Source organism: Symphalangus syndactylus, chromosome 1, assembly GCF_028878055.3.
Source record: "Symphalangus syndactylus isolate Jambi chromosome 1, NHGRI_mSymSyn1-v2.1_pri, whole genome shotgun sequence".
NCBI classification, from domain to species: Eukaryota; Metazoa; Chordata; class Mammalia; order Primates; family Hylobatidae; genus Symphalangus; species Symphalangus syndactylus.
The window spans coordinates 110690006-110716499 of NC_072423.2; the positions used below are offsets into that span (position 1 = coordinate 110690006).

Sequence of the window (26494 nt, forward strand, 5' to 3'; positions counted from 1 at the left end):
ACCGCGCAGCCAGACTCCGGCTGGTGACCGCCAGGGGTCGGCAGAGGCCTCCTTTTGCATAGCTCGGCAGATTAGGTCGCTGGCTAATCCTGTGTGCGTAGCCAGGCGGTTTGCAGACTTGTATGGTGGGAAAGTAGTTTTATGCTTTCAGATTTTTCCAGGGCTGCTCTTCTTTCTAAGCAACTCTCAGTCAATTATTACTGCTCCGAATTGTTGGAAAGTCAGTTGCTGGGTGACTTTAAACTAGGGTCCAGGCAGACATTTTTTTTTTTTTTTTTTTTTTTGAGACGGAGTCTCGCTCTGTCGCCCAGGCTGGAGTACAGTGGCGCAATCTCAGCTCACTGCAAGCTCCGCCTCCCAGGTTCACGCCATTCTCCTGCCTCAGCCTCTCCGAGTAGCTGGGACTACAGGCGCCCGCCACCACGCCTGGCTAATTTTTTTTTTTTTTTTTGTATTTTTAGTAGAGACGGGGTTTCACCGTGGTCTCGATCTCCTGACCTTGTGATCCGCCCGCCTTGGCCTCCCAAAGTGCTGGAATTACAAGCGTGAGCCACCGCGCCCGGCCTCTTTTCTTTTTTTTGGAGACAGGGTCTTGCTCTGTAGCGCAGGCTGGAGTGCAATGGCGATCTCGGCTCACTGCAACTTCCGCCTCTCGGGTTGAAGCGATTCTCCTGCCTCAGCCTCCAGAGTAGCTGGGATTACAGGTGTGTGCCACCATGACCGGCTAATTTTTGTATTTTTAGTAGAGACAGGGTTTTGCCATGTTGCCAGGCTGGTCTTGAACTCCTGACTTTAAGTGAATCCCAAAGTGCTGGGATTACAGGCATGAGCCACCGCACCTGGCCTAGGCAGACATCTGAATGGTCCCCTGGGTCTCTCCACGGCTCCTTGCCATCCCTGCCTGCGTCTTGGACCTGCTGTGTCCCTAGCCACCAGCACTTGGCCAGGCAGGTCAGTGGCCACCCTGCACACTCCCTGATGTCCAGACCCCCACTATCCAATCTCTGTCTACTGTTTTCCAGCTCAGTTTCCAGAACCCCCATCCTGGAAGTCTTTCACCAAGCTCAAACCCACCCTCCTACCAGCTGCTTCCATTCTTTCACCCTCAATACCTTCTTCTTTCCAGTCTTTCTTCCTCTCGCCCCCAGACGGAGTCTCACTCTGTTGCCCAGGCTGGAGTGCAGTGGTGTGATCTCGGTCCACTGCAACCTCTGCCTCCCAGGTTTAAGCAATTCTGCTTCAGCCTCCCGAGTAGCTGGGATTACAGGTGTGCGCCATCACACCTGGCTAATTTTTGTATTTTTAGTAGAGACGGGGTTTCACCATGTTGGCCGGGCTGATCTCAAACTCCTGACCTCGTGATCCACCCGCCTCGGCCTCCCAAAGTGCTGGAATTACAGGCGTGAGCCACCGCGCCCGGCCAACTTTCCAGTCTTTCTTAAAAGGCACTGTTGGCTCTGCCCCTCACTTCACACAAGTTGTTTACACTGGCTCTTTCCAGTTCTACCTCACTTTCTCCTCTGCCCACTCCAGGCAAGCCTGTCCCTCCCTCACAAAAGTGCCCCGGTCAGGGTCCTTAGGGATCCACAGGTGTCTGAATTCAGTGGTCCATCCTCTACCCTCAACTCCTTGGCAGCGTCTGACACTTACCTGGCTCCAGGTGCCCATGCTCTCCCAGTTTTCCTCTCACTTCCTGGCTACTCCTGCCCAACTCCTTTGCTGGTTCTGCCTCATCTTCAAGGGCTCAGTGCTTACTGCTGCCCTCCTCTGTCTGAACTTAGCTTCTTCCCATCTCATGGCTTTAAACACCACTTGCTTTGCTTCCCAGATCCAAAGCTCCATCACTGGCCACTCTACTCAACTCAACGCATACACCCAGCAGTTGACTCGGCACCTCCACTTTGATGTCCAGTCAATGTTTTTTGTTTTTTGTTTTTTGTTTTTTTTAGATGGAGTCTCACTGTGTCACCCAGGCTGGAGTGCAGTGGTGTGGTCTCGGCTCACTGCAGCCTCCGCCTCCCGGGTTCAAGCGATTCTCCCGCCTCAGCTTCCCGAGTAGCTGGGACTACAGGTGCATGAAACCACACCCGGCTAATTTTGTAGTTTTTATTAGAGATGGGGTTTCACTATGTTGGCCAGGCTGGTCTCGAACTCCTGACCTTGTGATTCACCCGCCTTGGCCTCCCAAAGTACTGGGATTACAGGCATGAGCCACCATGCCCTGCCGATGTCCAGTCAATGTTTTAAACTCTTCATGGACAAAACTTATCTCCCTCCCAAGCCTGCTCCTCCTCCAGCCTCCTGCAGTGGTACCTCTATCACTAGACAACCTTGGAGTCACCCTTGACTTACTTCTGCCTCTCCTCCCCTACTCGAACCATCCGGGAAGCCTGCCACCTCTACCTTTAGGACAAGCCTAGTGCCTCATCCTGCCTCTACCATCACCTGGGCTAAGCCATGCAACATGACTATTTGGAATAACTACAAGAGCCCTTGTGTCAGTGTCACCCTTGCCCCCCCATTCCCCACCCAGAGCCTAGTCTTAATGCAGCAGCCAGAATAATCTATTTAAAACTTAGACATATGCCTGGCACGGTGGCTCACACCTGTAATCCCAGCATTTTGGGAGGCCCAAATGGAAGAACTGCTTGAGACCAGGACTTTGAAACCAGCCTGGGAAACATAGTAAGACCCTGTCTCTACAAAAAATAAAATACAAATAAGCAGGCAGTGGTGACATGTGCTTATAGTCCCCAGCTACTCCAGAGGCTGAGGCAGGAGGGTCCCTTGAGTCTACAAATTCGAGGCAGCAGTGAGCTATGATCATGCCATTTGCACTCCAGCCTGGACCACGGAGCTAGACTCTGTCTCAAAAAAAAAGTTCCTTTCTCAGGCCCACTCTGACCTCCGTCCCCCACCCCCCATTTTTCTTATCTTGTTGCTTTTACTTCCTGTAGTACTGAGCATCTTCTAACCACATGATAGAATTTAGTGGTTAGGTTTAATGCTGCTTTATTGGATCTAATCCCCAACCTGGACAGTAAGTTCAAGGAAGGCCAGGGTCTTCACTTTGTTCACTGCTTTATTTGCAGGTGCTAGATGACTGCCTGGCATGTAGGAACTGTCAATAAATACTTGTTGAATGAATGAATGAATCAGTCAAGAGGCAAATGTGTGCTTGTGCACACAGGTGAGAAGGGTGTGGGCAAGGGCAGCTGCTGGGCAGGGAGACTGAGACCCATGCTTTTGCCCCCTTTCCTGCTCTTATTTTTCTATAATAAGCAGTCATAAGAAAAACAGTGAAAAGAAATATAGAAGACCTTTGTGCTGGACCTTCAGGCTGCTCTAACTTATCAATATTCCAAACAACAATTTTTCCACAACTATTTATTTATTTATTTATTTATTATTATTATTCTTTGAGATGGAGTTCGGCTCTTGTTGCCCAGGCTGGAGTGCAATGGCGTGATCTTGGCTCACCTCAACCTCCGTCTCCCGGGTTCAAGCGATTCTCCTGCCTCAGCCCCCCAAGTAGCTGGGATTACAGGCATGCGCCACCATGCCTGGCTAATTTTTTGTATTTTTAGTAGAGATGGGATTTCTCCATGTTGGTCAGGCTGGTCTCGAACTCCTGACCTCAGGTGATCCACTTGCCTCAGCCTCCCAAAGTGCTGGGATTACAGGTGTGAGCCACTGCACCCGGCCTAGAACTATCTGTTTAACTATTTATTTTTGTGTTTATTTATTTTTTGAGACAGAGTCTTGCTCTGTTGCCCAGGCTGGAGTGCAGTGGAACAATCACAACTCACTGGAGCCTCGGTCACCCAGGCACAAGTGATCCTCCTGCCTCAGCCTCCTGAATAGCTGGGACTACAAGCATGAGCCACCATACCCTGCTAATTTTTCAATTTTTTTATTTTTTTTTCTAGAGACAAGGTTTCACCATGTTGCCCAGGTTGGTCTTGAAATCTTTAGTTCAAGTAGTCTGCTCACCTCGGCTTCCCAAAGTGCTGGGATTACAGGTGTGAGCCACCACGCCCGGCCCCAGAACAATTTTTTAAAAGGTAACAAAGGAAAAAACCTAGGAAAATTTTCAACGCATACGCAAATGCTTAATGATGCCTGAGGGCCTGCAGACCATGGAGGCCAAGTGTCTGGAATTTAACAGCCAGGGACAACGGATACTCATTTTCAAACAGTCATGTGGACACTTGGCTCTTGAATCTAGTGTAGTGGCCACATTACCTGCCTCCTCCCTGCCGGAGCCTGCTGCCCACGGTCAGGCTGGAGGAGGCCTGACTGGGCAAGCAGAGATGGCCTCTTGGGGCCAGGGCCCAGGGTCCTTCCCCACCCCATTTGTGTGTATGTGTGTGCGTGGGGGGTGCTACGGTTAGCATATCCCCTTGGTCTGAGGGGCCTGAAGCCAGACCTGGTGTCCTGCTGCTGCTCTAACCTGCAGCCCTCTTTGGAGGGAGGGAGTATAAGAAAAGACCCCCAGGTCTGCCTGCAGGATGGACTTGCCCTTCATTGCCCCTCACTGCCCAGGAGCCAAGGGTTCCAGGCAGGGTTATGGCCCCATCGAGACCTCTAGAGGGCAGCCCCTCTCATCAGAACACCCTGCGCTGCATCCACCTCTAGGCCAGTGTCCAGCTTTTTCCTGGGGCCACAGGGCTCCTGGGTGAGTCCCCAGCCTGGAGTCAGATGCCTGGGCCTGATGGGAACAGGACTCAGGAAGCTCCCCTCGGCTGAGCTGGCACTGCTGTGGGCCTAGCAGCCACCGGCTTGAGGAAGTTCTTTCTTCAGGGTTTTCCCGAGCTGGCAGCTGCCTTGCAAATTCAAACTGGATCTTTCCTGCTGCCCTTTCCCCAGCAGCCTAGCCTGGTGCAGGGTCTCTCCTAATGAGGGTTTGGTGCCAAGGCCTGGGCAGCTCCATCCCACTGGGTCCCAGCTGGTTCAGGCCTGCCCAAGGCAGTGGGCAGCTTCCCAGTCCCACTGGGGCCAGGACACCTGGGGCTGTCCTGCTTCCTTGCAGCCCCTGCCTTACCTTGGACTCCCGCCCCTCTTTGCCATTTGGGGCCCCCCAAAAACAGGGATTACTAACCCACTTTATTCATAGTGGATTTTTTTTTTTTTTTTTTTTTTTGAGACGGAGTCTCGCTCTGTCGCCCAGGCTGGAGTGCAGTGGCGCAATCTCGGCTCACTGCAAGCTCCCCCTCCCGGGTTCACGCCATCCTCCTGACTCAGCCTCTCCGAGTAGCTGGGACTACAGGCGCCCGCCACCACGCCCGGCTAATTTTTTCTATTTTTTAGTAGAGACGGGGTTTCACCATGGTCTCGATCTCCTGACCTCATGATCCGCCCGCCTCGGCCTCCCAAAGTGCTGGGATTACAAGCGTGAGCCACCGCGCCCGGCCTATTCATAGTGGATTTTACTGTTAATAAAAAGATCATCCCAACAGGGCACAGGATTCCTGGACTTTTGTCCCCAGACTCAGGGCATTCACAAGAGAGTTGACATGGCAGCCTGGGAGCTAGGGGAGGACAGGGGGCCCTTCCTGGGGCTCCCTCAGGGCTCAGCTGCCCCCAGCTCAGACCCTCCCTGAAGCTGCTGGGGATGCACCTCACGTTGCCTCCTTCCGGAGGCCTCTCTCTGTCCCACTTCCTGGGGCCTCATTAATTCCTCCCCACCTCAACCCGTGAGAAAGCAGGTCTGTGCTGAGCCTGGCCCAGGCCCAGAGCTGGGTCTGAGTGTGCCACTGCTTAGTTTGGGAGGCAGGGGGTGGGGTGGGTGGGGGACTTGCCCTGTCCCCACCCTCATCCCAGACAAGGAGATGGGGGCCCTCCATCACCATCCATGTTCTGGCCCCTACCTCACTTTCCGGGAATCCAGGGACCATGGAGACCAAGAATAGAAAACACAGCTGGTCTTATGTATAATATTTATAAAAGAGGGCTGCCAGCCTCCCCACCCTATCCCAGTGTGGCCACTGGGGTCTTTGGCTCCCGGGGGCAGGCCACTCTGGGCCTCGGCCTGTTTCTTCTCCCAGCAGTGGAATGTGAGCTGTGGCCCAGGCTTGTGGCAGGGGGAGTCCCAGCCTCCCCAGGACTGGTGAAGGGACAGGACAGGGGTCTCTTGGGGGTCCCTACACCAGCTCCACCCTCAGCAGACCCTGCTGGCCCCAGCTATGGGGTATGGGAGGGTGTCATCCTGTGAAGGGGGATGGGAGAAGAGTATCCAAGGGCCCGAGCGTCTGAAAAGGGCCTAGGGAATAAAAGGGGGGAAAACAAGTGGGCTGGGGGAGATGAGGCCCCAGGGCGCAGACTGTGGCCTAGCAGCAGGGTCGGGGGATGGCTGCAGGCCGATCCCAGCTGTATATGTTCCTACAGGCTATGTCACCTCAGGAGGCAGCTGCTGGGCCCCAGTGTATGCATCTGTGCAAGGAGGGAATGAGGGGCTTGGGCGGGATCTAAGGCGACAGCCCTACCCTTCTCCCAGTTCAGGAAGTCCCTACAGCTCTGGAGCCTAGCAGGGTAGTGGCCCAAGGGCCTTGGTCCTGGCTCTTGAACAAAAACCTTCCACAGAGAGGACACGGGGCCTGGCTGAATGGCACAGTGTTAATCGCATCTTTGTCCTCCCCTGACTGGCCACTGGATGGGAGCAGGGGCTGAAGAGTCTGGGCAGGGCTGCTAGGGTGAGTAGACAGAACAGGATGAGGGTCACCCTAGTGGTTTCCTCCATGCCGGCTGGTCCCTGAGGCCCAGTCAATGATGATGAAGCTCAAGCTCATGGTCATCAGCAAGAAGCCAAGCACAGCAAAACACAGGGCCTGTGGAATCAGAAGTCAGGGTCAGGTCCAAGGTCAGGGCAGTTCCCTTAGCCCCATACCAGCCCACCGGCCTCCAGGCCCCTCGCACCAGGATTTTGGGGGTGGATCTTGCAGGCTCCTTCTCCGTGGGCATGATTCGGAAGTAGAAGATGGCAGGGAAGATGAAGATGAGGCATGGGGCAGATGTGGCACCTGCAAAGAACAAGACATGGCCACTGCTGGTTCATATCCTCCTACTGACTAAGGTTCGGGGGTGGACTCTTCAATGAGATCAAACACTCCTTGTTGAGGGAGTTTCATGTTGAGACCACTGGAGAGCGCTGCCTGTTTCTAGCCCACCAGCCTCTCCCCCTTGTTCTCCATCCATGAGGATAGAAGGCTGGTGATGTCGGTGTCAGAAGAATGTCAGCCAATGAAGCTAGCAATGAGGAAAGGCAAATCAAGAGATGGAGAGAGATGAGGGCTTAAGGGTATTGGGCTCCAGGCTACAGCTATACTTGAAGGCTTCTCCGTTATTTGAGCCAGTGGATTCCTTTCTGCTTAATTCATTTCGAGTTGGATTTCGGACATAGAGAACGAAGAGTGCTGTCCGTGATATCTATGATACTCAGCCCCCAGGTCTGTTTGTCAGTCCTGGCAGTTTGTTAGTCCTCTGAGTTGGATCACCCCAAAGACATTTCAGAATTGCCTGCTCTACCAGCTGAGAGCCCCATCTGGAATGAGGCAGTGGATGGAGCACCAAACTTGGAGTCCAGTGATCCTGGGGCTGAATCAAGCCCAAGGCTCCTATTCACCAGCCGTGTGGCCCTGCTCCTCCTTTAATCACTCTGAACTTTAGTTTCCTGACATGTGAAATGTGGACAAGACCCAGTGAGATCCTCTGAGGCGGCCTCTGATCCCTGGGATCCACCCCTGTCCTCCAGCAAGGGGGACTGACTCAGTGGCTCTGAGCCCTGAAAAGGGATTAGAATAGCCTATGGACAAAAGCTCAGATGGAAGGCCAAACTGTGCACATGGCCACTGCACTTAATGTAGGGTGTAAGCTCAGGAATCTGCCAGGATTTGCAGGGTTGAATTCCCCTGGGGCAATACCCTGCTTCCACAGCAGGGCCAGACCCTCACCGATGACCCCAAAGATGCCCAGGATGTTGGGGGCAAAGATGACCAGCAGGTTGATACAAGTGAGCAGGCCAACGGCAATAAGCACGTGCCGCAGCCAGCTGAACTCCTGGTTTGGAAACAGCATCTGCTGGATGGCGCGGCGCACCTGGGGGACAGGTGGGAAGAATCATCAGCCTGTTGGCCCCATCAGCCCCCCCCGCCACTAGTCTGGCCACCTGCCCACCAGCTCACCGGGAACAGAACGATGGGCACTGTGAGCGTGACTGCTGTCAGCACGGCCACGCGCACACACAGGATCAGGACGTCAAACGGGTCCACCTTGCTGTAGGTGTGCAGCAGCTCCGACTCCACCCCGTCTGTGGCAGGCAGGGAGGGTGGTCAGTAGGTGGCCCCAGGAAGGAGGTGGGATCTGAGCTGCCTGGGGGACCCCAACACTATGGGGATTGACATGCAGACTCACCTCCACAGCGTCAAGGCACAGCCAGACACCACACGCCTCGGTATGGAGGGCACCATGGCCACAACCAGCCCCTTCCCCCCAGCCTAGCCTAGGCCTCTGCCCACCGGTGCCACCGTACTGTAGAAGGTGAGGTAGCCGAAGAGGGCAGCCAGGAAGTACATGATGTACATGACAGCGATGGACAGGTTGGAGATGTGCTGCATCTTCTTCTTGGAGGGGCTGTGGGGAAGTGGGAGGGTGGGTGTTGGTGACAAGCTGGGTAACATTGGGAGACCCCCATGTGCCCCAAGCTCTCTCTGGCATCATACTTTCACCATTCAGCAGCTGAGGGAGTCTCCTTCTTGCTCATAATCGCCTCTCATAGCTGCCACGGACATCTTAGATAAAGTGACTTGGCTCCCGTCACTCCCCTCTCCACATTCAGGACCACATCCATTCTCCCCAGACCAGCTCAGGGCAGCCCCACCCCCGCTCCCAGCCACAGACACCTACTCCTTGAGCTCGGTATAGATGGGCAGCACCTCGGGGTGGCAGACGAAGGCGAAGGCCATGATGGGGATGGTGTATGCTGTCTGGGGAAACACGAGGCTGTGTCAAGGCAGTCCGCCACTCTCACGGGGCCCCTGCCCCGCCCTGACCTGTCAGAACCTGTGAGTTGAGCGTGAAGTAGCTGGGAGTGCAGAAGGCTGCAGCCTCAGGTTCGACCTGCAGCTGCTGCTTCTCCTTCACGATCTCCATGTGGCTGAAGTTGCCTATGGTGTTGTTGAAGTTGGGGGGCAGTGGGCAGGGCACGTGGAACTTTTTGTAGATGACCTGGAGTAGGGAGGGATGAGGGTGTCAGAGCCAGGCTGGGCTGCCTGGGAAATCACCATGAAGCCACATCTAGATCAGGACTGGTGGAGCTGCCTTCTGGCCCAGGCTTCCCAGAGACACCTGCCCCGTCCTGATGACAGGGTACTCCCCCAGGAGACCCGCTGCCCACTTTCTCAGCCAACATGGAGGGTGACTCACTGCAATTAGGAAGAACACCATGCAGCTAAGAGAGAAGCCACTGGAGTAGCCCAGGTAGCCTGCAAAGTGGAGGGAGCACTCTGAGACCTGGGGCCCCTCCCATGGTGTATGCCTCCAACATCCCTTCCAAGGCTCTGACCCTTCCACACTCACCAAGCTGCCGCATCAGTGCCAGGGGCAGAATGACGGTGACAGAGACAAGGATTACCAGGTAGTTCCCATTCATGTACCAGTCCCTGCAGGGACAGGAGTCGGGAGCCAGGGTCAGAATCCATTCAGCCTGGGATGGGGCCCCTGCCTCCCTCTGCTGGAGTCACCAATGGTGCCACTGAGTGACATCTGAAGAATGTTTGTCCACAGCTCTGAGTCTCACTTTCCCCATCTGCAAAATGGGCATGCCCAGCTGGGCGCAGTGGCTCACGCCTGTAATCCCAGCACTTTGGGAGGCTGAGGTGGGTGGATCATCAGGTCAGGAGTTCGAGACCAGCCTGATCAACATGGTGGACTCCCGTCTCTACTAAAAATACAAAAAAAAATTAGCCGGGCATGGTGGCTCGCGCCTATAATCTCAGCTACTCAGGAGGCTGAGGCAGGAGAATCACGTGAACCCGGGAGGCAGAGGTTGCAGTGAGCCAAGATTGCGCCACTGTACTCCAGCTTGGGCGACAGAGCGAGACTCCCTCTCACAAAAAAAAAAAAAAAGGCGGGGGGGCGTGCCTTCAGTACTGTCCTTCAGGGTGACGTGAGAACTAAGGTTCCAGCCTGGCACACAGCTCATGCTCAGGACCCTCTCTATTGTAGGCACTGCTGTTGCTTTTCTCAGGACACACAGGTCTGGGCCCAGCCTTTGGATGGAGGTGGGTGGGAGGAGGAAGAGGGACCTGGTTCTAGAGGGAGGCGGTATTTTCCACGGGGGTTTCTGGCACTTGCAATAACCTGTGCCCCTTGCGGTTCCTTCTGGCATCTGGGCCTTGCCTCATCCTGCCCCCTCCTCTACCCACCAGGAATGGATATGGGCCACAGGGAAACAAGGGGATAAGGGCCAGGACCGTCCTCAAAGGCAAGCCCCAAGGCCAACTCCTCGAGAAAGGCCCAGGGCCCCAGGGGCAGAATCCTGGCTCTCCCTCTTGCCGGAGCTACTCTCAGCCTCCCAGCCCCTCTGCTTGCTCGGGCTGGGCTGTCAAGAGCAGGGCCTGGCTGTGTCCCCTCTGTTCCACAAAGCACGTTTGATGTCCAGTCAATGCTGGCTAAAGTGATAGGCAACTGGGACACCTGGGCTTAATCTCTTGGTTGGGGGGGGTGGGGGCAACTCCATGGTCAGGAATAGCAGGCGCTTAGAGCTAAGCCTGAGCCTCCCACGCTCACAGGCTGGGTCCCGGGTGAGGAGAGGCCCAGCTTCCTCGGCTGTACCCTGCCCCTAGCCCCACATGCCCCTTCTGGCGGGGGGTCCCCTAGGTGCTTCCCAAATGAGTGTGAACTGAATGCTGGCTCTGCTGGCAACTCTCCCCACTCCACCAGCTTCTTGTCTGCTTTGTCTTGTCTCTCCCACCAGCCCAGCCTGGGCCCCCCACCCTCACCCAGCCCCACCCCACCACATCCCTCCTCACTGCACCGCACCTCTCCCGTCCCCTCCCCTCCCCTCCCCACCCCAGGGCTCACGAGGTTTTCTCCTCCAGGTTCAGAAAGGTCTGTATGACAAGTGGCAGCTCAGACTTGATGATGTACAGGTAGCTGGACATGGCTGTGGGGAGAGGGGCGGGCAGGCAGGCGCTGAGGTCAGCCCAACCGGCCAGCTTTCGGGGCCGTCCACCTCCCTACTGCCCACTGCTCTCACCTCCGATGTTCTGGAGCGTGATGGCCAGGGCTGCTGCTAGCTTTCCTGGGGTCCCAAAGGCACGGTAGCCCAGCTGCTCATAGGCACGGATGCCTGTGGGAGCAGGGTCAAGAAGTCAGGAGCTTGCCTCAGTTTACCCACCAGCTCCCGCCCATTCCAGGCTGGTGTGAGGCTCACCCACGACCCCTGAGGACTTGAGTAGCAGGTGGATGGAGTAGCTGGAGAGCAAGGCGACAGCCGTCAACAGGAACCTAGGGACATATGGGAAGATGGAAGAAAAAGAGGCCACTGAGGGGCTACCCTGGCTGGCAGAGGGTGAGGGGCTCTGGGAGGCCTGGGGGTGGAGGGTCTGTGACCTGGGTGTCTGGACTCCCAACAGGTATGGATGCAAGCTCAGCAGGCCCCAGGGGTGATGAACACCACCCCGTTTGATCCAGGGTGCGACACACCCCAGAAGGGGTCCTCTGGGTCAAGAGTGTCCCTGTGACTGCCCTCTGACCACGTCCTCCTCTCAAGTCCTTGAAACAAACATGTTTTCCATTCTGGCTTCAGGGCAGAGCCCGCAGGCAAAGGACACATGTGCCCACACAAGGCCTGGCTGTGGAGCTTGGCCATCACGTGTAAGGTGGCAAAAGGACAGTCTCTGGCCTGTAAGACCAGCCTGTGTTGTGACCTCAGTCAGTTTACTGGGCAGTGAAGTATATTTGTTTGGCTGTGGATGTGTTTTTCAGCCGTGGTTTGTTAGTGTAAGAAGTGCCCACCCACTGCAGCCTGGGTGCTGGGACAGGGAACTGGTGGGTCCTGAGAGGTCATGATTGGTGGCTTGCTTAGGGCGCCTATCTTTAGAAGGTTCTCTGAGGGCACTCACAGGAAAAGGATAATGCCCGTATTGGCCATGGCATAGGCGAGTCCCAGGATGCCGCTGCCCATGATGGCATTGCTGAGGTTGAACACTGACATCCCGAATGATGTCTTCCCCTCGAACTGCAGGCACCAGAATGGGATGGGGAGGGGTGGGAAGAGTCAGCAAGGGACAGGGGCATCACGGCATTCCCCTGACGATCCCTCAGCCTCCCACTGCTGCCAGAGACCACCTCATTACTGCATCCAAGCTCCCCACAGTGTTTCCCAAAACCCGTTGCTGCCCCGCTCACGTCGGTGAAGTGTGGCTCCTTGCTGGGACTTTTCTGTAGGAAGCTCTTGGCCTCAATACAACTCCGTGTGGGGTCCTCGACCCTGTAGGCACAGGTCAGGTGGGTGGCTCAGCTCCAGCCCTTTGCTCTGTATCCCTGCCCTGCCCTATTTTGAGCCACCACTGGGTCCCTCTTGTACTCACCTCTGGTTGCCTGCCATGGGGGTGATGACTGGGAGCAGCCCCTCTGAGTGTTTGCCATTGGGCACCAGCTCCACCATCTCTGTCTGCAAAGGTGCCTCCATGGCTCAGGGCACACCACCAGGAGCACTGGTCTCACACCAACAGTCAGATGTCTGCAGAGCAGCCGGTCCCTCTGGTTAGCCCTGTTACTTGGGCCTACGGCCCAGCCTCCTACCTGAGGCCTGCAGCCATAGCACACCTCCCAGATGGTCACTCGGGGCATACCCTCACATGCAGCTCTGCCTGCTGCCTCCCTGGGATCTGCTGTTGGGGGAATCCAGCTCAGACACCTGAGTTCCTAGGACGTTCTGATGGGACACCCTAGCCAGTACATAATGCACTTCTTACACGCACACCCGTCCAGGCAAGCCCTTAGGGTCTCGATTTCACCGTCTGTGAAGTGAGGGTCATCTGGATGACCCGAGTTCAGAGCCCAGTGGCACCAGCATCCCCAGATGCTCAGTCCCAGGCCCCCAGACTTCACTTTGGGTATGTACCCAGGACAGACTTCCCCTCCTTGACATCAGTACTGGGAGATGGTTTCCTGCACTGGCCCTGTGTCCAGGGGCCTCCTGCCCAACCTAGAATGGCACTGCCCGACGGCTGGAGGCCTTGGGAGAGGGTGAGGGCTGTGGGCCCTGTTCCCAGCCGCCCGGCGGGCACTGCTGGCAGCCAGAACAAAGAGCCCTCTGTGGGCTGAGAGCTGGCGCTGGGAACGGCAGGCGCAGAGACTGTCCCCCCTCCCCGGAGCCAGGATGCCTGAGGCAGTGCTGGGTGGCTGGACACCTGGCCCTTCCCGCCTGGCTGCAGCAAAGGGCCCTCAGGGGGCCTTCCAGGAAACGGGTGCTCCAGGGCTGCTTCTTTGTGCCACACACGCCTCACCCTCCACACAGTCCTGGCCTCAGGGCCATGTTTTTTTCCAAGCCTCTCCTCCACTGCCAGGCAGGGAACCCCCAACCCTCAGGGGCCCGCCGTCCAGGAGTGGACCCTCTGAACAGACCCCCATTTCCTAGGGCCCCAGGCCAGGAGCTCAGGCCCTTGGCTGGCTGTAGAGGAGCCTGGGTCACCAGATCAGTCTCCCTTCTCTGCTCTCAGGGCTTGGCCCTGCTGGGCCTCAAAGGAACCAGCTCTCCTTCCTCCACCACCCCTGCCCACTGCCCAGACAACTCACTGGCCCCTCTCCCATCACTGGGTCCAGGAATTGCCTACCTCATACCCAGAGGTGGCTGGGCATAGTGCCCCCAGGTTCTGTAAGGACACCCTGAAGGCCAGCCTGGCCAGCAGGAGAGCTGAGGCCAGAGTGGAGACCAGTGAGGGGGGCAGCGCTGCCAGGCAGGACAGCCAGAGCCTGGTCCTGAAGCCATGGTGCCCTCTCTGATGGAGAACCCTGAATTCTGCCCTGAACCCCCCATCCCCACTCCGGCCCCTGATGGTCTCGGGTCTGCCCTTGAATCTGGAGCACTGGGGAACTCAAAGGTAGCACTCAGGGCTAGGGGTGAACAAGAGAGGCTGGCCTCAGGCCTCAGGCCTGGTGCCCCCGGAGGCAGCAGAGGTCACAGCAGCCTCTGGCCTCTCTGGTCAGAGGACTCCCTCCCTGCACTGCCCCAGGCAGCCCCAGGCCAGAGTTCAGATTCTGGCACCTGGACCCTGGAGACCCCACACATGGCAAACTTGCATCCCTCAAACCTGCCTCTCCTTCTGATGCCAGCATTTTACCTCCTCTCCTCCCAGCCCCACCTACTCAGGACTATAACAATGTCAGCATCTCTTCTTGAGCCCTCTCCCCTGACCCCAGAGTTGCCTGGGTCCTCCTGTCCTCATGCCCTTGCCCTAAGCCTTGCCATCAGCATCCCTCCAAGTGTCCCACCTGGGTATGGAGGTGCTGGTGCTGGCGTCCAGAGCTACTCCAGGGTCCCCCCTGCACTCAGCCCTCTCTCGGCCCCCTGCCCTGGGAAGGCTGGGACAGGCCCTCAGAGTGTGCTGAGCTGGCAGTCTGGACAAAACACCCTTCTCTGCCCTAATATCCTTCCGTAGCAGCCAGGCACTGCCTCCAGGGAGACCACAGTCTGTGGCATGGGCCGTGGGAAGTGTCTGAGGTCTGAGCTCCAGGTTCCCCAACCCCCCTGCAGTAGCTGGGCCTAGACCTTTGGGGCCTGGTGGCTATTACTCAATCATGACCAGTCATTGCTGGGTCTTGGGCTGGCCCGAGATCCCGGAAAGGATTTAGAATATCTCTCCTCAAGTGACCTCTAGCCTGGAAGAGACAAATCCCCCCAAATAGCACCCTCATCACCACCCTATAGCTCCTGCTGCAACTGAGTGTGAGCCACATAGTGCTGGGTCTCAAAAAAGAGGATGGGGGTGCCGGGCGCAGTGGCTCACGCCTGTAATACCAGTACTTTGGGAGGCCGAGGCGAGCAGGATCATCTGAGGTCAGGAGTTTGAGACTAGCCTGACCAACATGGAAAAACCCCATCTCTACTAAAAATACAAAATTAGCCGGGCATGGTGGCGCATGCCTGTAATCCCAGCTACGCGGGAGGCTGAGGCAGGAGAATTGCTTGAAGCCAGGAGGCGGAGGTTGCAGTGAGCTGAGATTGTGCCATTGCACTCCAGCCCGGGCAACAAGAGCCAAACTCCATCTAAAAAAAAAAAAAAAAAAAAAAAAAAAAAGGTGGATGGGGAGCATCAAGGAAGGCTTCCTGGAGGAGGTGGCGAAGCCAGTCCTAAAATTCTAGTAGGCACCCTGGGGTGTCAAACAGGAAAGAGTGTACCAGGCAGAGAGCACAGCATAGGCAGAGGCCCTGAGGTGCAGTACAAGGCAGGCTGTGAGCATTGAAGCAAGTTTCTGTGGCGACAGACAGACCTGATAGAGCAATAAAGGCCAGGTCTAGGAGTCTGGACTTTGGTCCAGGACAGGGAGGAGGGCTTGGGGCTGGGGGCCAGGGTGAGGATTAACACTGGCCTGGCATGGAGCCCCCAGCCATTCCCTGAGGCTGCCAGCCCATTTTTGACAGCTCCTACCCCTCAGGCCTCTGGCCTCCCAGGCTCCTTTGTATCCGGGAATTGGGGTAAACTCAGGGAAGGGCTCCTGCATAAGAAAGGCTCCCAGCAGAGCCTGATCCCCTGTGGTGAAAGCCCAGAGTAGACCCTCTAGGGCTGGGCTTGGCCCTGCCTCACTGTGTGGCCAGGGGCAGGGTACTCCCCAGCTCAGGACCTCAGTGTATCCCCGTCCTCTAGGGGTCCCGTGAGGCTTGGTCAAAGCTGGGGATGAGTGAAGAGCCTCCCCAAAGGCTTCCTCCCCAGGACAGGCCATGGGTGCCCAGAGAGTGGCCGGGAGCTAGGATGGGGAGATCACAGTGTCCTTGGGCAGGTCATCAGAATGGCATCTGTCATGGATGTAGTGTGAACCCGGGCAGTAAATCAATGGCCCAGGCCATTGCCCTGGGACCTGTTTGTTTTCCTGGGAGATAAGGGCCAGGAGGGGCCAGGAGCCACAGGGATGGCGCAGCAGGTAACGCCCGCCCGCGCGAACATCACCCAGTGAGAATTCATCAGGCACACCTCGGCAGGTGTTGAGTTTGGCTAATTAAAGATTTTGAGCCCCAGGAATCCAGGCCACTTCAGGGCGGCTGATGCAAGCGGCTACAGGAAGCACAGCTCTCTGCCCAGGGATCAAGGTCCTTGGAGTCCCCAGGACTCTGAGCCTTGCTTTCCTTCCCCATGCTCAGGAACATTAGTGGGTCTGAGTCTGCAGTAGTGAGCTGGTGACAGGGAGGCCTTCACACTCTTTTCACCTTGGTGGCCACTTGCACCAGTGGAGGCACAGACCCTCTGGAGCTTATTGCGAAGGCCCAAGCTTCCTGACCTCTGCCAAGATCTCAGGAGAGAGACAGCTGGCCTGGCTTGAGGGTCCATCGTGATTATCCCTGGGGGTTCAGGGGTGACGGCTGCCCCCAGTTCCAGCTCAGCTCATTTTTACCACTCCCCTCCTTGGCTGAGACAGGGTGCCCCCCTCCTAAGTCTGGTACCCATCTGGACAGCTACCCCTCTGTCCACCTGCTCCTCCAGGCTTCAGAGGGAAGATGCCCCTTACTAGGACAAGGTGTTAGTAAGGGGGGAAACCAGATCCAATGGAGACATTTGGACTGTATGTCCTCAAGGCACAGCCACAGGAATTGGTGGTAGCTGATTGCTGGGGTCAGGGGTCTAGGAACAAAGCAGGTGGGAGGAGGGTGTTAGAACAGGGAAAAGACACCTCTTACCCTCCTCTAGACCCATATTTCCACGTCCTCCTCATCAACAACACAACAATGCAAGTGGCCAGTGTGTGGCCAACACTGGGCTAATACTGAAGAAGTGACATGCAGGCGGGGGCATATCCAGGGAAAGGCAGATGGCCCAGAGAACCGAACTACTGGCCATGTTAATCCTCAACCCCCAGCTCCCTGGCCTTGGGATCTAGGGTCTGTGGCTCTGTGTTCTGGGCATCCGGAGGTGTCTAGGAGGATCTGAGAGACCCAGCTGGGGCCGGAAGGTAGACTTTCCTGTGGCCGGGTACATTTTCTTTTTTTTTTTTTTTTTTTTTTTTTTTTGAGACAGACTCTTGCTCTGTCACCCAGGCTGGAGTGCAGTGGCGTGATCTCGGCTCACTGCAACCTCCGCCTCCTGGGTTCACACCATTCTCCTGCCTCAGCCTCCCGAGTAGCTCGGACTACAGGCGCCTGCCACCACACCCGGCTAATTTTTTGTATTTTTTAGTAGAGACGGGGTTTCACCATGTTAGCTAGGATGGTCTCGATCTCCTGACCTCGTGATCCGCCCGCCTTGGCCTCCCAAAGTGCTGGGATTACAGGCTTGAGCTACTGTGCCCGGCCATGGCCGGGTACATTTTCTAACAGATGCTTGTAGCTGGGCCTAACCTCAGGCACCTCAGCCTCCCTTCCCAACCAGCCCTGGACCCTCCTTGCTCAGGCTGCCACCCATAGAGGTTGCAGCCAGAAGCTCTTGGTTCACGAGTGGGCTAGAGCAACAGCAGTCCCCACCTCCCCCATTGCCAGCCTGCTGAGAAGGACGTGCAGCCGGAGGCCCAGCTGAGGCAAAGGACAGGACATCACGTGACTGTGGCCCCCCAGGGGCAGGGGAGACCCTGCGCCAGCCAGCCCATTCTCCTCCCTGCTGACCCGGAATCCCCTGGAGGCGGCCAAATATTTAGACAGCCGGACTTCTGGCCCCAAAGAAAGCTGAAGCACAGGCCTCGGGCAGTTCAGGACTCATCAGAGAGTCCGATGGGGGGCTAAAGTCAAGGTCGGCCTGGAGGAGGGGCGACATCCAACATCAGGAAGAAAAGGCAGAGGGAGGGAAGAGATAGACAGGGACAGAGCAGGGAGAGAAAACACAGAGTCATCAGCTCCATGCGTCTATGCACACTGATCCATACAGAGAGACAGACAGACAGAGATGCAGAGGCCCAGGGTGACAGGGAAATGCAGTTGCACACAGAGGGACACAGACAGAAAAACACACAGACAAAAATCACATGCAGATAGCGGACAGACATTTAGACAGAGAGACAGAGAGTGACAGAAACAACCAGGGAGGTGAGAAACAGAGTGAGCACCCAGTCAGAGACAGCCAAATGGAGGAAAAGACAGACAACGAGACAGCAAGAGACAGCTGTAAGGCCGGGCATGGTGGCTCACGCCTGTAATCCAGGCACTTTGGGAGGCTAAGGCGGGCAGATCACCTGAGCCCAGGAGTTCAAGACCAGCCTGGCCAACATGGTGAAACCCCGTCTCTACCAAAAATACAAAAATTATCCAGGCATGGTGGCAGGTGCCTGTAATCCCAGCTACTCGGGAGGCTGAGGCAGGAGAATTGCTTGAACCTGGGAGGCAGAGGCTGCATGAACCAAGATCACGCCGCTGCACTCCAGCCTGGGTAAGAGAGCGAGACCCTATCTCAAAAAAAAAAAAAGAGAAAGCTGAAGAAAAAGAGAGCGCCAGAAAGAGTGAGAAGGGGAGAGGGAGCCAGGGGGCCCAGGTGAGGGGGCAGTAGGCCCAATGGGCACTGCCAAGATGGCCAGGCGGAACCCTGGAGGACCCCACAAAAAGGCTGCTGCTGCACCTCCAGGTCCCCACAGAGCAGGTTATGCCACTACCAACCAGGTGCTATAACACCCAGAGGGTGGGGCTGAGCCCACTAGGGCCACAAGGCCAGGCCCAACTGGAAAGCTCAGAGATCCCTGGTCCAGCACCCAGGACTTGTCTACCTGAGCAATGGAAAATACATGTGGAGATGATGGTCAGTCGGAGTGACCCCCATTCTCAGCAGCCATGCACGTGTGCAGACGTGCTGGCTGAGAGGCTGTGTACAGGACGTGGCCCGCAGAGCGGAAATTCAAAACCAAGCCACCCCAGGCCACTGGCCGGAAAGCCCCTCCTGCCCAGCAGCTGGTCCTTCCCTTTGGCCCCCAGAAGCCCCGCCTGGTCCTCTAGAGCCCCACCCTGTTCTCCTATGTCTGTCCTACCACCCAGAGTCAAAGGCCTACCCTTCACCCACTAGACAAGAGTGTACACCGGCACACAGTAGGTGCTCAGCAAATGTTAAATGAATGGAATGGCCGGGTGCAGTGGCTTAGACTTGTAATTCCAGCACTTTGGGAGGCCAAGGCAGGCAGACTGCTTGAGCTCAGGAGTCTGAGACCAGTCTGGGCAACATGATGAAACCCTGTCTCTACCAAAAATACAAAAAAAAATTATCCAGGCTTGGTGTTGCACACCTGCGGTCCTGGCTACTCAGAAGGCTGAGGTGGGAGAATTGCTTGGGCCTGGGAGGCGGTGGTTGCAGTGAGGCGAGATTGTGCCACTGCACTCCAGCTTGGGCAACAGAGTGAGACCCCAGCTCAAAAAATGAAAAAAATAAAAAAAAATAAATGAATGGAATGCATTTGAGGCCCTCGGCAAGCCCTCTTACCTGCTCCAAGTGAGGCCTGGTCCCTGGCCATGTCTACACTAGAACATCCTCCCACTGGGTCCCAATTCTGCTATAGCATAGACTGCACATTCCACGTCAGCTTTCTGTTCACAGAGACGCCAAAACTACACCTCCCTGGTGGCCCACCCCGAACCACTCCCCTCCAAATATGTTTCCCTCTCAAACTGGATGCTTGTCCTCACACCCAGCCCGGACTTCCAGGGTGTATCCAGTTCAGCTTAAAATCCTTCCCTGACTCAACCCAGAGACCATGAACCACCCAGCCAGTCTTGTGGTGCCTCAGTTTCTCTATCTGTCCAGGGCTTCAAGGCTACTTGCTAGGGCAGTGGCACAAGGCACAAGGACAGGAGCAACCAGTTGTCAGGATCTGGCAACCTGGAGCCCTGGACTGGTACGGGGACCATTTGTGACATGGGCCAAAAGAACCAGCACACAACAAGGAGTGGCTTGAGAGGCCAGCGAAGACATGGGTCCCATGGGCCCAGGCAGAACAAAATTCTGAGATACAGACTCCTACCCTCCCCAGAGATTCAGCCCCCTGCTCCCAATGTCAAGAAATCAGATTCCGATTTCTGGTTTCAGTCATTCCAGCCCTCTCAGAGATGTGCCAGGCTTGGCCTCTTCCAGTCCTCATCCCTCCCGTCAGTGATGCTTCTTGCAGGAAGGGTACCGTGGCTGTGCCGAATTTCCCCCATTCAAAATGGAACCATCCGTGGGTCTCTTTAGCTTTCTGTCCCCCAGACTGAGAGCCCCGAGGGATTTGCTTCCTTTCCAGAAGGAAATGAGCCCCATCCCAGACCTTTTACAGAACAGGAAGGGGTGAAAGGTCCAAGGGCCTTTTCCAGGGGCAGCTCTGTGGCCGGAGTCGGTCATGGAAGAAAGGACAGGGTTGGCAGGCTGAAGGAAGGATGGGCATGAGTGGGGATGTCCTCCATGGTGTTTCTCAGGGCTCAAGAGCCTTTGACTTAGCCTTTCTCAGAACTGTCTGAGAGCCCATACCTGGACTCGGGACTCAGGTCCCTGTGGGGGAAAAAGGGCGGGTCCCCGCCGATCCCGCCCCTGGCCTCCCCCTGCCCGGGTGTAAACAAACGCACACATTTGCTGTGGCCAATCGAAGGGGCCAACGGGGCGGGGGCGGGCTCTTGCAAACCAAGTCTTGGTTCCTTCTCTCCGCCGTGCGCTGCGCGGGCTCTGACTTACACCCTACCCAGCGCCAGGTGGGGAGGAGCTCGCACGGCGCCCCGGCCTCAGGTCAGGGAGCCACTCGCGCCCTGCGCCCTCTGTGCCCGCTGGCTCCTCTGCAAATGGCACCGGCTCTGGGACCAGCATGTACCCCGCGGCCCCTCAGGCGGCCCGGCCCGATCTGCCCTCAAGGCCTTGTCCAGAGCAGCCGGGATAAATATACCCGGATTCCCATCGTGCCAGCCGGGCTGCTCTGCCTGTCAGGCGCCCGTCGGGGCAGCGCTCCAGGGACTGCTCCAGGCCCCTCTTGGGTCCTCCCCTCCGGCCCTCTCCAGCCTGCCCCATGGGTCCAGTGGTCCCAGCCCCGGGTGCCGCCGACCTCCTGCTGTACCTCCCAGCCCCGCCGAGAGGCCCCAAGGCGACGACGTGTCCCTCTCGGTACCCCCAGGGCCCTGCTTAAGCTCGGCGCTGAGTCCCGACTGGCAGGTCCCCAAGACCAGCGCCTGGAGCGCGCGGGGCTTTGGCTCGCCGGAGGCTGGGGCGCCTGCCCGGGTCAGGACGGGAGAGGAGAGCTGCCCAGAGCCCGGCTATGGACAGGAGGGTGGGCAGTAGGGCTCGGCCCACCCGATTCCCCTGTGCGGGTGGATGAACTCCCGAAGCGGTACCTGGCCTCGCGGTTGGGCACGCGCGGCGCTCCGCTCGGGCCGGTGCGGTTCGCTCTGCTCCCGGCTGAACTCAGGGCTGCAACAGCGACAACAGCGACGGGGGATGAAGGGCGCCCGGCCCCGCCCCCGGCCCGCCCCCCGCCCGCCAATCCCTGGCGGCCCGCAGGAGGAGGGGCTGGTCCGGGGATTGGCGGGGGCCGGGGCAGGCCGGGAGCAAAGGGGCGGCCTGAGCGTTAGGGAGCCCCTAGGTGGGAGAGCAGAGCTGCCGGAGGGGCTCCGTTGAGTCTTGTGGGGGGTATGCTTCAGTCCAAAGCAGATTCTCTCTGAGGTCTGTGGGTGTCACCTTAACCCCTGAAATGCTTTGCCCACACCCCCCAAAGCCAGAAGAGGAGCTTCAGCCAAGAGGACTGGCAATGCATAGCGTCAGTGAGGGATGCTTGAATGGGGGACTTTCAGGCGACACTCAGGCAACAAAATACCTCTTCTACCTGCCTCCCCCTTCCCAACCAGGGGTGGGGTGGGGGCGAGGGTGGGAGGGCTTCTTGTATCAATTCTGTCTCCACCCCAGATATTCAGAGGAGGCTGAGGCTGGAACAGAGAGGGCAGGGGCAGTGAGGTCAGGCAAGGAGTAAGGCTTGGCTTGCTTGAGCCTCGCCTGGGGCCCCCCGACCATGACCCTCATCCTTATTTAGAAGGTGTAGGAGACAGCTGTCAGCCTGTCCACAAGAAGGGGGCTGGGACTTGGTGCCCTGGGGACAGATAGGGGTTTTAGGATGGCCCCGTTCTTGGCTGGGGGCTCCTTATCCCACCCCTGCCTGCTTTCCACTCAGGGCCTTGGTGCTCAGAGGTGGGTGGTGGGTGTTAAGGTCCCAGGTTCCACCAGTAGGAAGCTGGGGGAGATGCTGACCTTCGGGGTGAACTGGGGGGGTTCTCAGAACAGCTGTGCCCCTTGCTTCTCAGCCACTGGCTCTGATCCGATTAATCTCATGGCCTCTGCTGTTCCTATTCAAGCTGGTCTTCTCTGTGTCATGCCTGCCCCACTTCCCAGTGCGGGGGGGAATGCCCTCAGAGGACATACCCCACCCTCCCCTGCCCTGGGCTGGGAGTCAGGACTCCAGGATTCTCTCCTGCTGACTCACAGAACCACCACAGCCAAGCCCTGGCGTACCTCAGTTTCCCTCTGTCACGTGGAAATGGCTGTCTTTTCTCCTGAGAGGAATGGGTGGAGGGGAAGCTGTGAGACCGGGCAGGGGACTCAGCTCTGGCTGGCAGGGCTAGAGAGAAAGGCATTGGGATGGTGGCAACCCCTGAAAACCTCAAGCCACTCGAACTTCTGCCTTGCTGGTGGCTGGAAAATGGGAAAGGGCTGCCTTTCCCTCCTGGTCTGGGGCTGATATCATCCTTAGATCAGAGCTCACTTTGACGCCCACCCTCCAAAAGTGCATGGTTCTGCCATGGGACAGCCATATAGAAGAGGCGCTGACGAGGGTCTCAGGCCTGCCTCCCACCTCTCAACCTCCCACTTGCAGACACCCTGAATGCTCACAGGAGCTATCTGCAAAGGGCTGGTGGCTCCCACTGGCAGTTCCTGAGGGGCCAGGGCTGGCTCAAGGTCACCTGGGATATGAGTGTTGGGGTCCTCAATCTAGATTGGAGGAAGCAGGGGCTGGCTGGGCTAGGCTGCTGTGGGAGGCCCAGAGGAGGGTATGACGTGGGGTCCCTGGGTCAGACCAGTTGTGACCAGGCTGGGGGAGGGGCTGACTGTTTGTTGTTGCTAGGCCTGGGCCCCAGCCAGGGCAAACACAGCTCGGAGGCCTTTCCCACCACCTGCCGAATCTCCCAGCCCAGCCTGTGGTGACCGGACAGCTGGACAGCTAAGATGTGGCTATGAGAGCTGCCGGTCACCTTCTTCCAGAGGCTGGAGGAAATGTCCATCCAAGCAACCACAGGGTTGCAGGTGGCCCGTGGGATGGAGGATGGGGTAAGCTTTATCCCAGGCTTCAGCCCAGCCTCTGCCTCCACTGCCCCATCTCTGAAAACTTAAACCCAGGCCTGAAAGACTGCCAGACCCGTGCAGCAGATCTCAGGGCTCCAGGACTGCTCAGATCCTCCTTCCAGGGCCCCAATAGCCCTTGGCTCTCTTTCTTCCTTTCTAGTCATGAACTCTCAGCCTCTAGCTAGACCGCCTCTTCTCACCATGCCACCATCTCTGCTAACGTGCTGTCCACACAGTGCCCTAAAACCATCTCCAACAGCAATGCCCCATCTTCGCCTCCAACCCAGCCCTTCCAGAGCCCAGTATCTGTGTCCCCTGACTCCTCAGACCCCCTGCAGCTCCTGCCCCCACACCTGGCTGGCCTCCCTCCTATCCCCCCACCTGCTCCCAGCAAGCCTCTTCACCTCCCCCGGGCCTGGCTGGCCACGCTGTACACGTTCCTGCTGTTAGCAGAACTTGCTAGCTTTCATGCTCCTGTGCCTCTGCCCTCGTGCTTCCCAGGGCTGAAGGTTCCCTACCCTGTTCCACCTCCTTGGCAGACTCCTACTTGTCCTTCATCACCCTCATAGATCACCTCTGAGAACCCTGCCTGAGTCACTGTGAAGAGCCAGCTAGTCCGACACTTACTGCTCTTGCTGCTCTTGTCACCCCACCCACACAGCCCCAGCCCTAGTGTCTCCAAGCGCTGTCTCCAAGTGGTCTAGATGGGAAAGCGCCTGCGAGGTTGGAGGGCGCAAATCAAGGAGAGCCTGAAGGCAAAGCAGCCCACAGACTTGCTCTGCCAAGGGGAAGAAAGGCACAAGCCAGGGTGGGGAGGGGAAGGGCACTGTGGATGGAGAAAGGAGCTCTGCCAGAGGGAAAGGAGTCTGGACGTCGGGCTAGCCCTGGTGGGCGGAGGCCCTGCACGCTCCTTCTGGGCTCATGATCGGGGGTTTGAAATCCTCAGGAGAAGGTGGTTCTCACCTCCACACCTCAGGGTCTATTACCACACCCCAGCTGCTGACTATACCCTGCTCAGTTTGGTGCCTGGGAGGCTCCTCTTTGGGCATGAACAGGGCTTTAGTGTCACAACACAGAGTGTAGAAGTATGGAGGGGACCCATAGGCAACCCTCTTATCCAGCCTTTCCCCGGCCTGGGCCCCCAGAGCTGGTGACCTCGTGGCTAAGGCCTGGCCCCCACAGCCCTGACATGCCTGCCCTCTCTCTCCTGCGATCTGGCCCCCAGCTTCTCTGGCCACTGAAGCGGCTTAATGAGCCCTGGTCACATGGACTATGCTACTGCCTGTGGGGAGGGCCCAAACCCCTAGTGGCTACCCGGCCAGGCCCTGACGTCAGTGGCATTAACCATCCACCAGGCTTGTCTAATCTCTGGTCAGTGGCCGGGCCATGTTAGTCCCACCAGAGCCAGAGCTGAAGGCTGTGGGGGCCCTCAGGGGCACCTTGAGGTTGTAGGTCAGGCAGGGATGGTGGTGGCTAGAGGGGCCCACAGTAAATGCCCCTCACCTACAAGACTGGGGTGTGGCCGCTGTGCCGACTCTGGGCCAGTGCTCTCTGATCCCCTGCCCTGGACTGTGAATCAGGCATCAGGCACCCATTGATCCTGCTCCTTAGGGTGTAATTACACTGGTGTGGTGAGCAGGGCTAAGCAGGTTTCAGGCTGGGAGACTCAGGGCCCCTCCACACTTGCTGGCCATGGACAGGGCAGTTTGAGGCCAGGCAGCGTCCCCAACTCACAGGATCCAGGAGTACCAACCCCGAATCCCAGACCCCGGGGTCAGAAGCATATGTGGGGCGGGACCCCCTGGAGGGCAGGGTCCAGCCCCTGTATGTTGTTGGGGCTCTTCTGTCCCTTGTGCAGGAAGGCCGGGGAGCGCATTACCTTTCTGCCAAGACAAGGTGGCTATGCAGAAGGCCCCACTAAGTCACCTCGCCTGACAGCTTCCTCCCTCTCAAGCCTAACACTTCCAGCTCCTCAAGGCCTCCTATTCCATGCCCACTACCTCCCTCTGTCACTACCCTCATCCCACCTCACTCTAGCAAACTGTTTGGGGAGCAGGTCTTTAGTAGAGATGAGCAGCCCTGGCTCAGCCAGGCCAACAGCACCCAGCAGGGGTCTTGCACCACTGGCTAGATCCCCCCCATGCCCAGGCTTCTGAACAGCACCAATATCACTGCCCACATGTACACTGTTCTTCAACCCCATCCAGTGTTCTTCCTGTGCTCAGGCCTGGGTGCCCTCATGCTCCCCTTTCCAGCCTCCGACAGGCTCACAGCTCCCCACCACCTGGACATTGAGGATGCTGCCTACACTTAGCTTTCTGCCCAGCACTGAGTATCAGTTGGCCTCCTGGGCATCTCCCCCAAGCACTACAGGTCCTGCAAATTCAGCCCATCCAACACCCCTCCACAATACGGGCTTAGTGGGGGCGTTGCCTGTGCTTGGTCAACCGCTCGGACCCCAACCCCTGTCACTGAGCCCCTCGCCTTGTAGCCCTTGGTTTTGTCAGATAACGGAGACATAACCTATGCCTCATGGGGACCTGAGCCACACTCCTCTCCTCCTCCACACTCACACTGGTTCCAGGAAAAATATGTGACCCTATATACATGTTTTAATGAAAAAAATATATATATTCTTTTTTTCCTTTCTTTTTTTTTTTTTTTTTTTGAGACGGAGTCTTGCTCTGTCGCCCAGGCTGGAGTGCAGTGGCATAATCTTGGCTAACTGCAAGCTCCGCCTCCCAGGTTCATGCCATTCTCCTGCCTCAGCCTCCTGAGTAGCTGGGACCACAGGCGCCCGCCACCACGCCTGGCTAATGTTTTGTATTTTTGGTAGAGATGGGGTTTCACTGTATTAGCCAGGATGGTCTCGATCTCCTGACCTCGTGATCCGCCCGCCTTGGCCTCCCAAAGTGCTGGGATTACAGGCGTGAGCCACCACACCCGGCCAAAAACATATATATTTTTTGAGACAGAGTCTCCCTCTGTTGCCCAGGCTGGAGTGCAGTGGCACAATCTCACTGCAA

At 57.2% G+C, this 26494-nt stretch overlaps 1 protein-coding gene across 1 annotated transcript; it reads right to left on the reverse strand.

Annotated features, from left to right (window-relative positions):
- Positions 1–5925: 5925 nt before the first annotated feature.
- SLC38A3 (solute carrier family 38 member 3) lies at positions 5926–21558 on the reverse strand. Its single transcript, XM_055276162.2, has 16 exons — positions 21473–21558; positions 12591–12742; positions 12409–12490; positions 12123–12238; positions 11432–11505; positions 11255–11347; positions 11080–11161; positions 9574–9656; positions 9421–9479; positions 9058–9222; positions 8902–8981; positions 8528–8628; positions 8181–8305; positions 7950–8094; positions 6916–7019; positions 5926–6827 (listed from the first exon to the last, which is right to left on the reverse strand). The coding sequence occupies exons 2-16, from the start codon at positions 12689–12691 to the stop codon at positions 6723–6725; spliced, it is 1515 nt and encodes a 504-aa protein (XP_055132137.2). The 5' UTR covers positions 12692–12742; positions 21473–21558; the 3' UTR covers positions 5926–6722.
- Positions 21559–26494: the final 4936 nt, after the last annotated feature.

Coding starts and splice junctions, on each gene's coding strand:
- SLC38A3 (XM_055276162.2), bottom strand. CDS start 12,691: ATGGAGGCACCTTTGCAGACAGAGATGGTGGAGCTGGTGCCCAATGGC. Junction 8,982..9,057: donor ACTTCACGCTCAACTCACAG/GTTCTGACAGGT, acceptor GTGTTTCCCCAG/ACAGCATACACCATCCCCAT. Junction 8,629..8,901: donor ATCTATACCGAGCTCAAGGA/GTAGGTGTCTGT, acceptor ACTTCCCCACAG/CCCCTCCAAGAAGAAGATGC.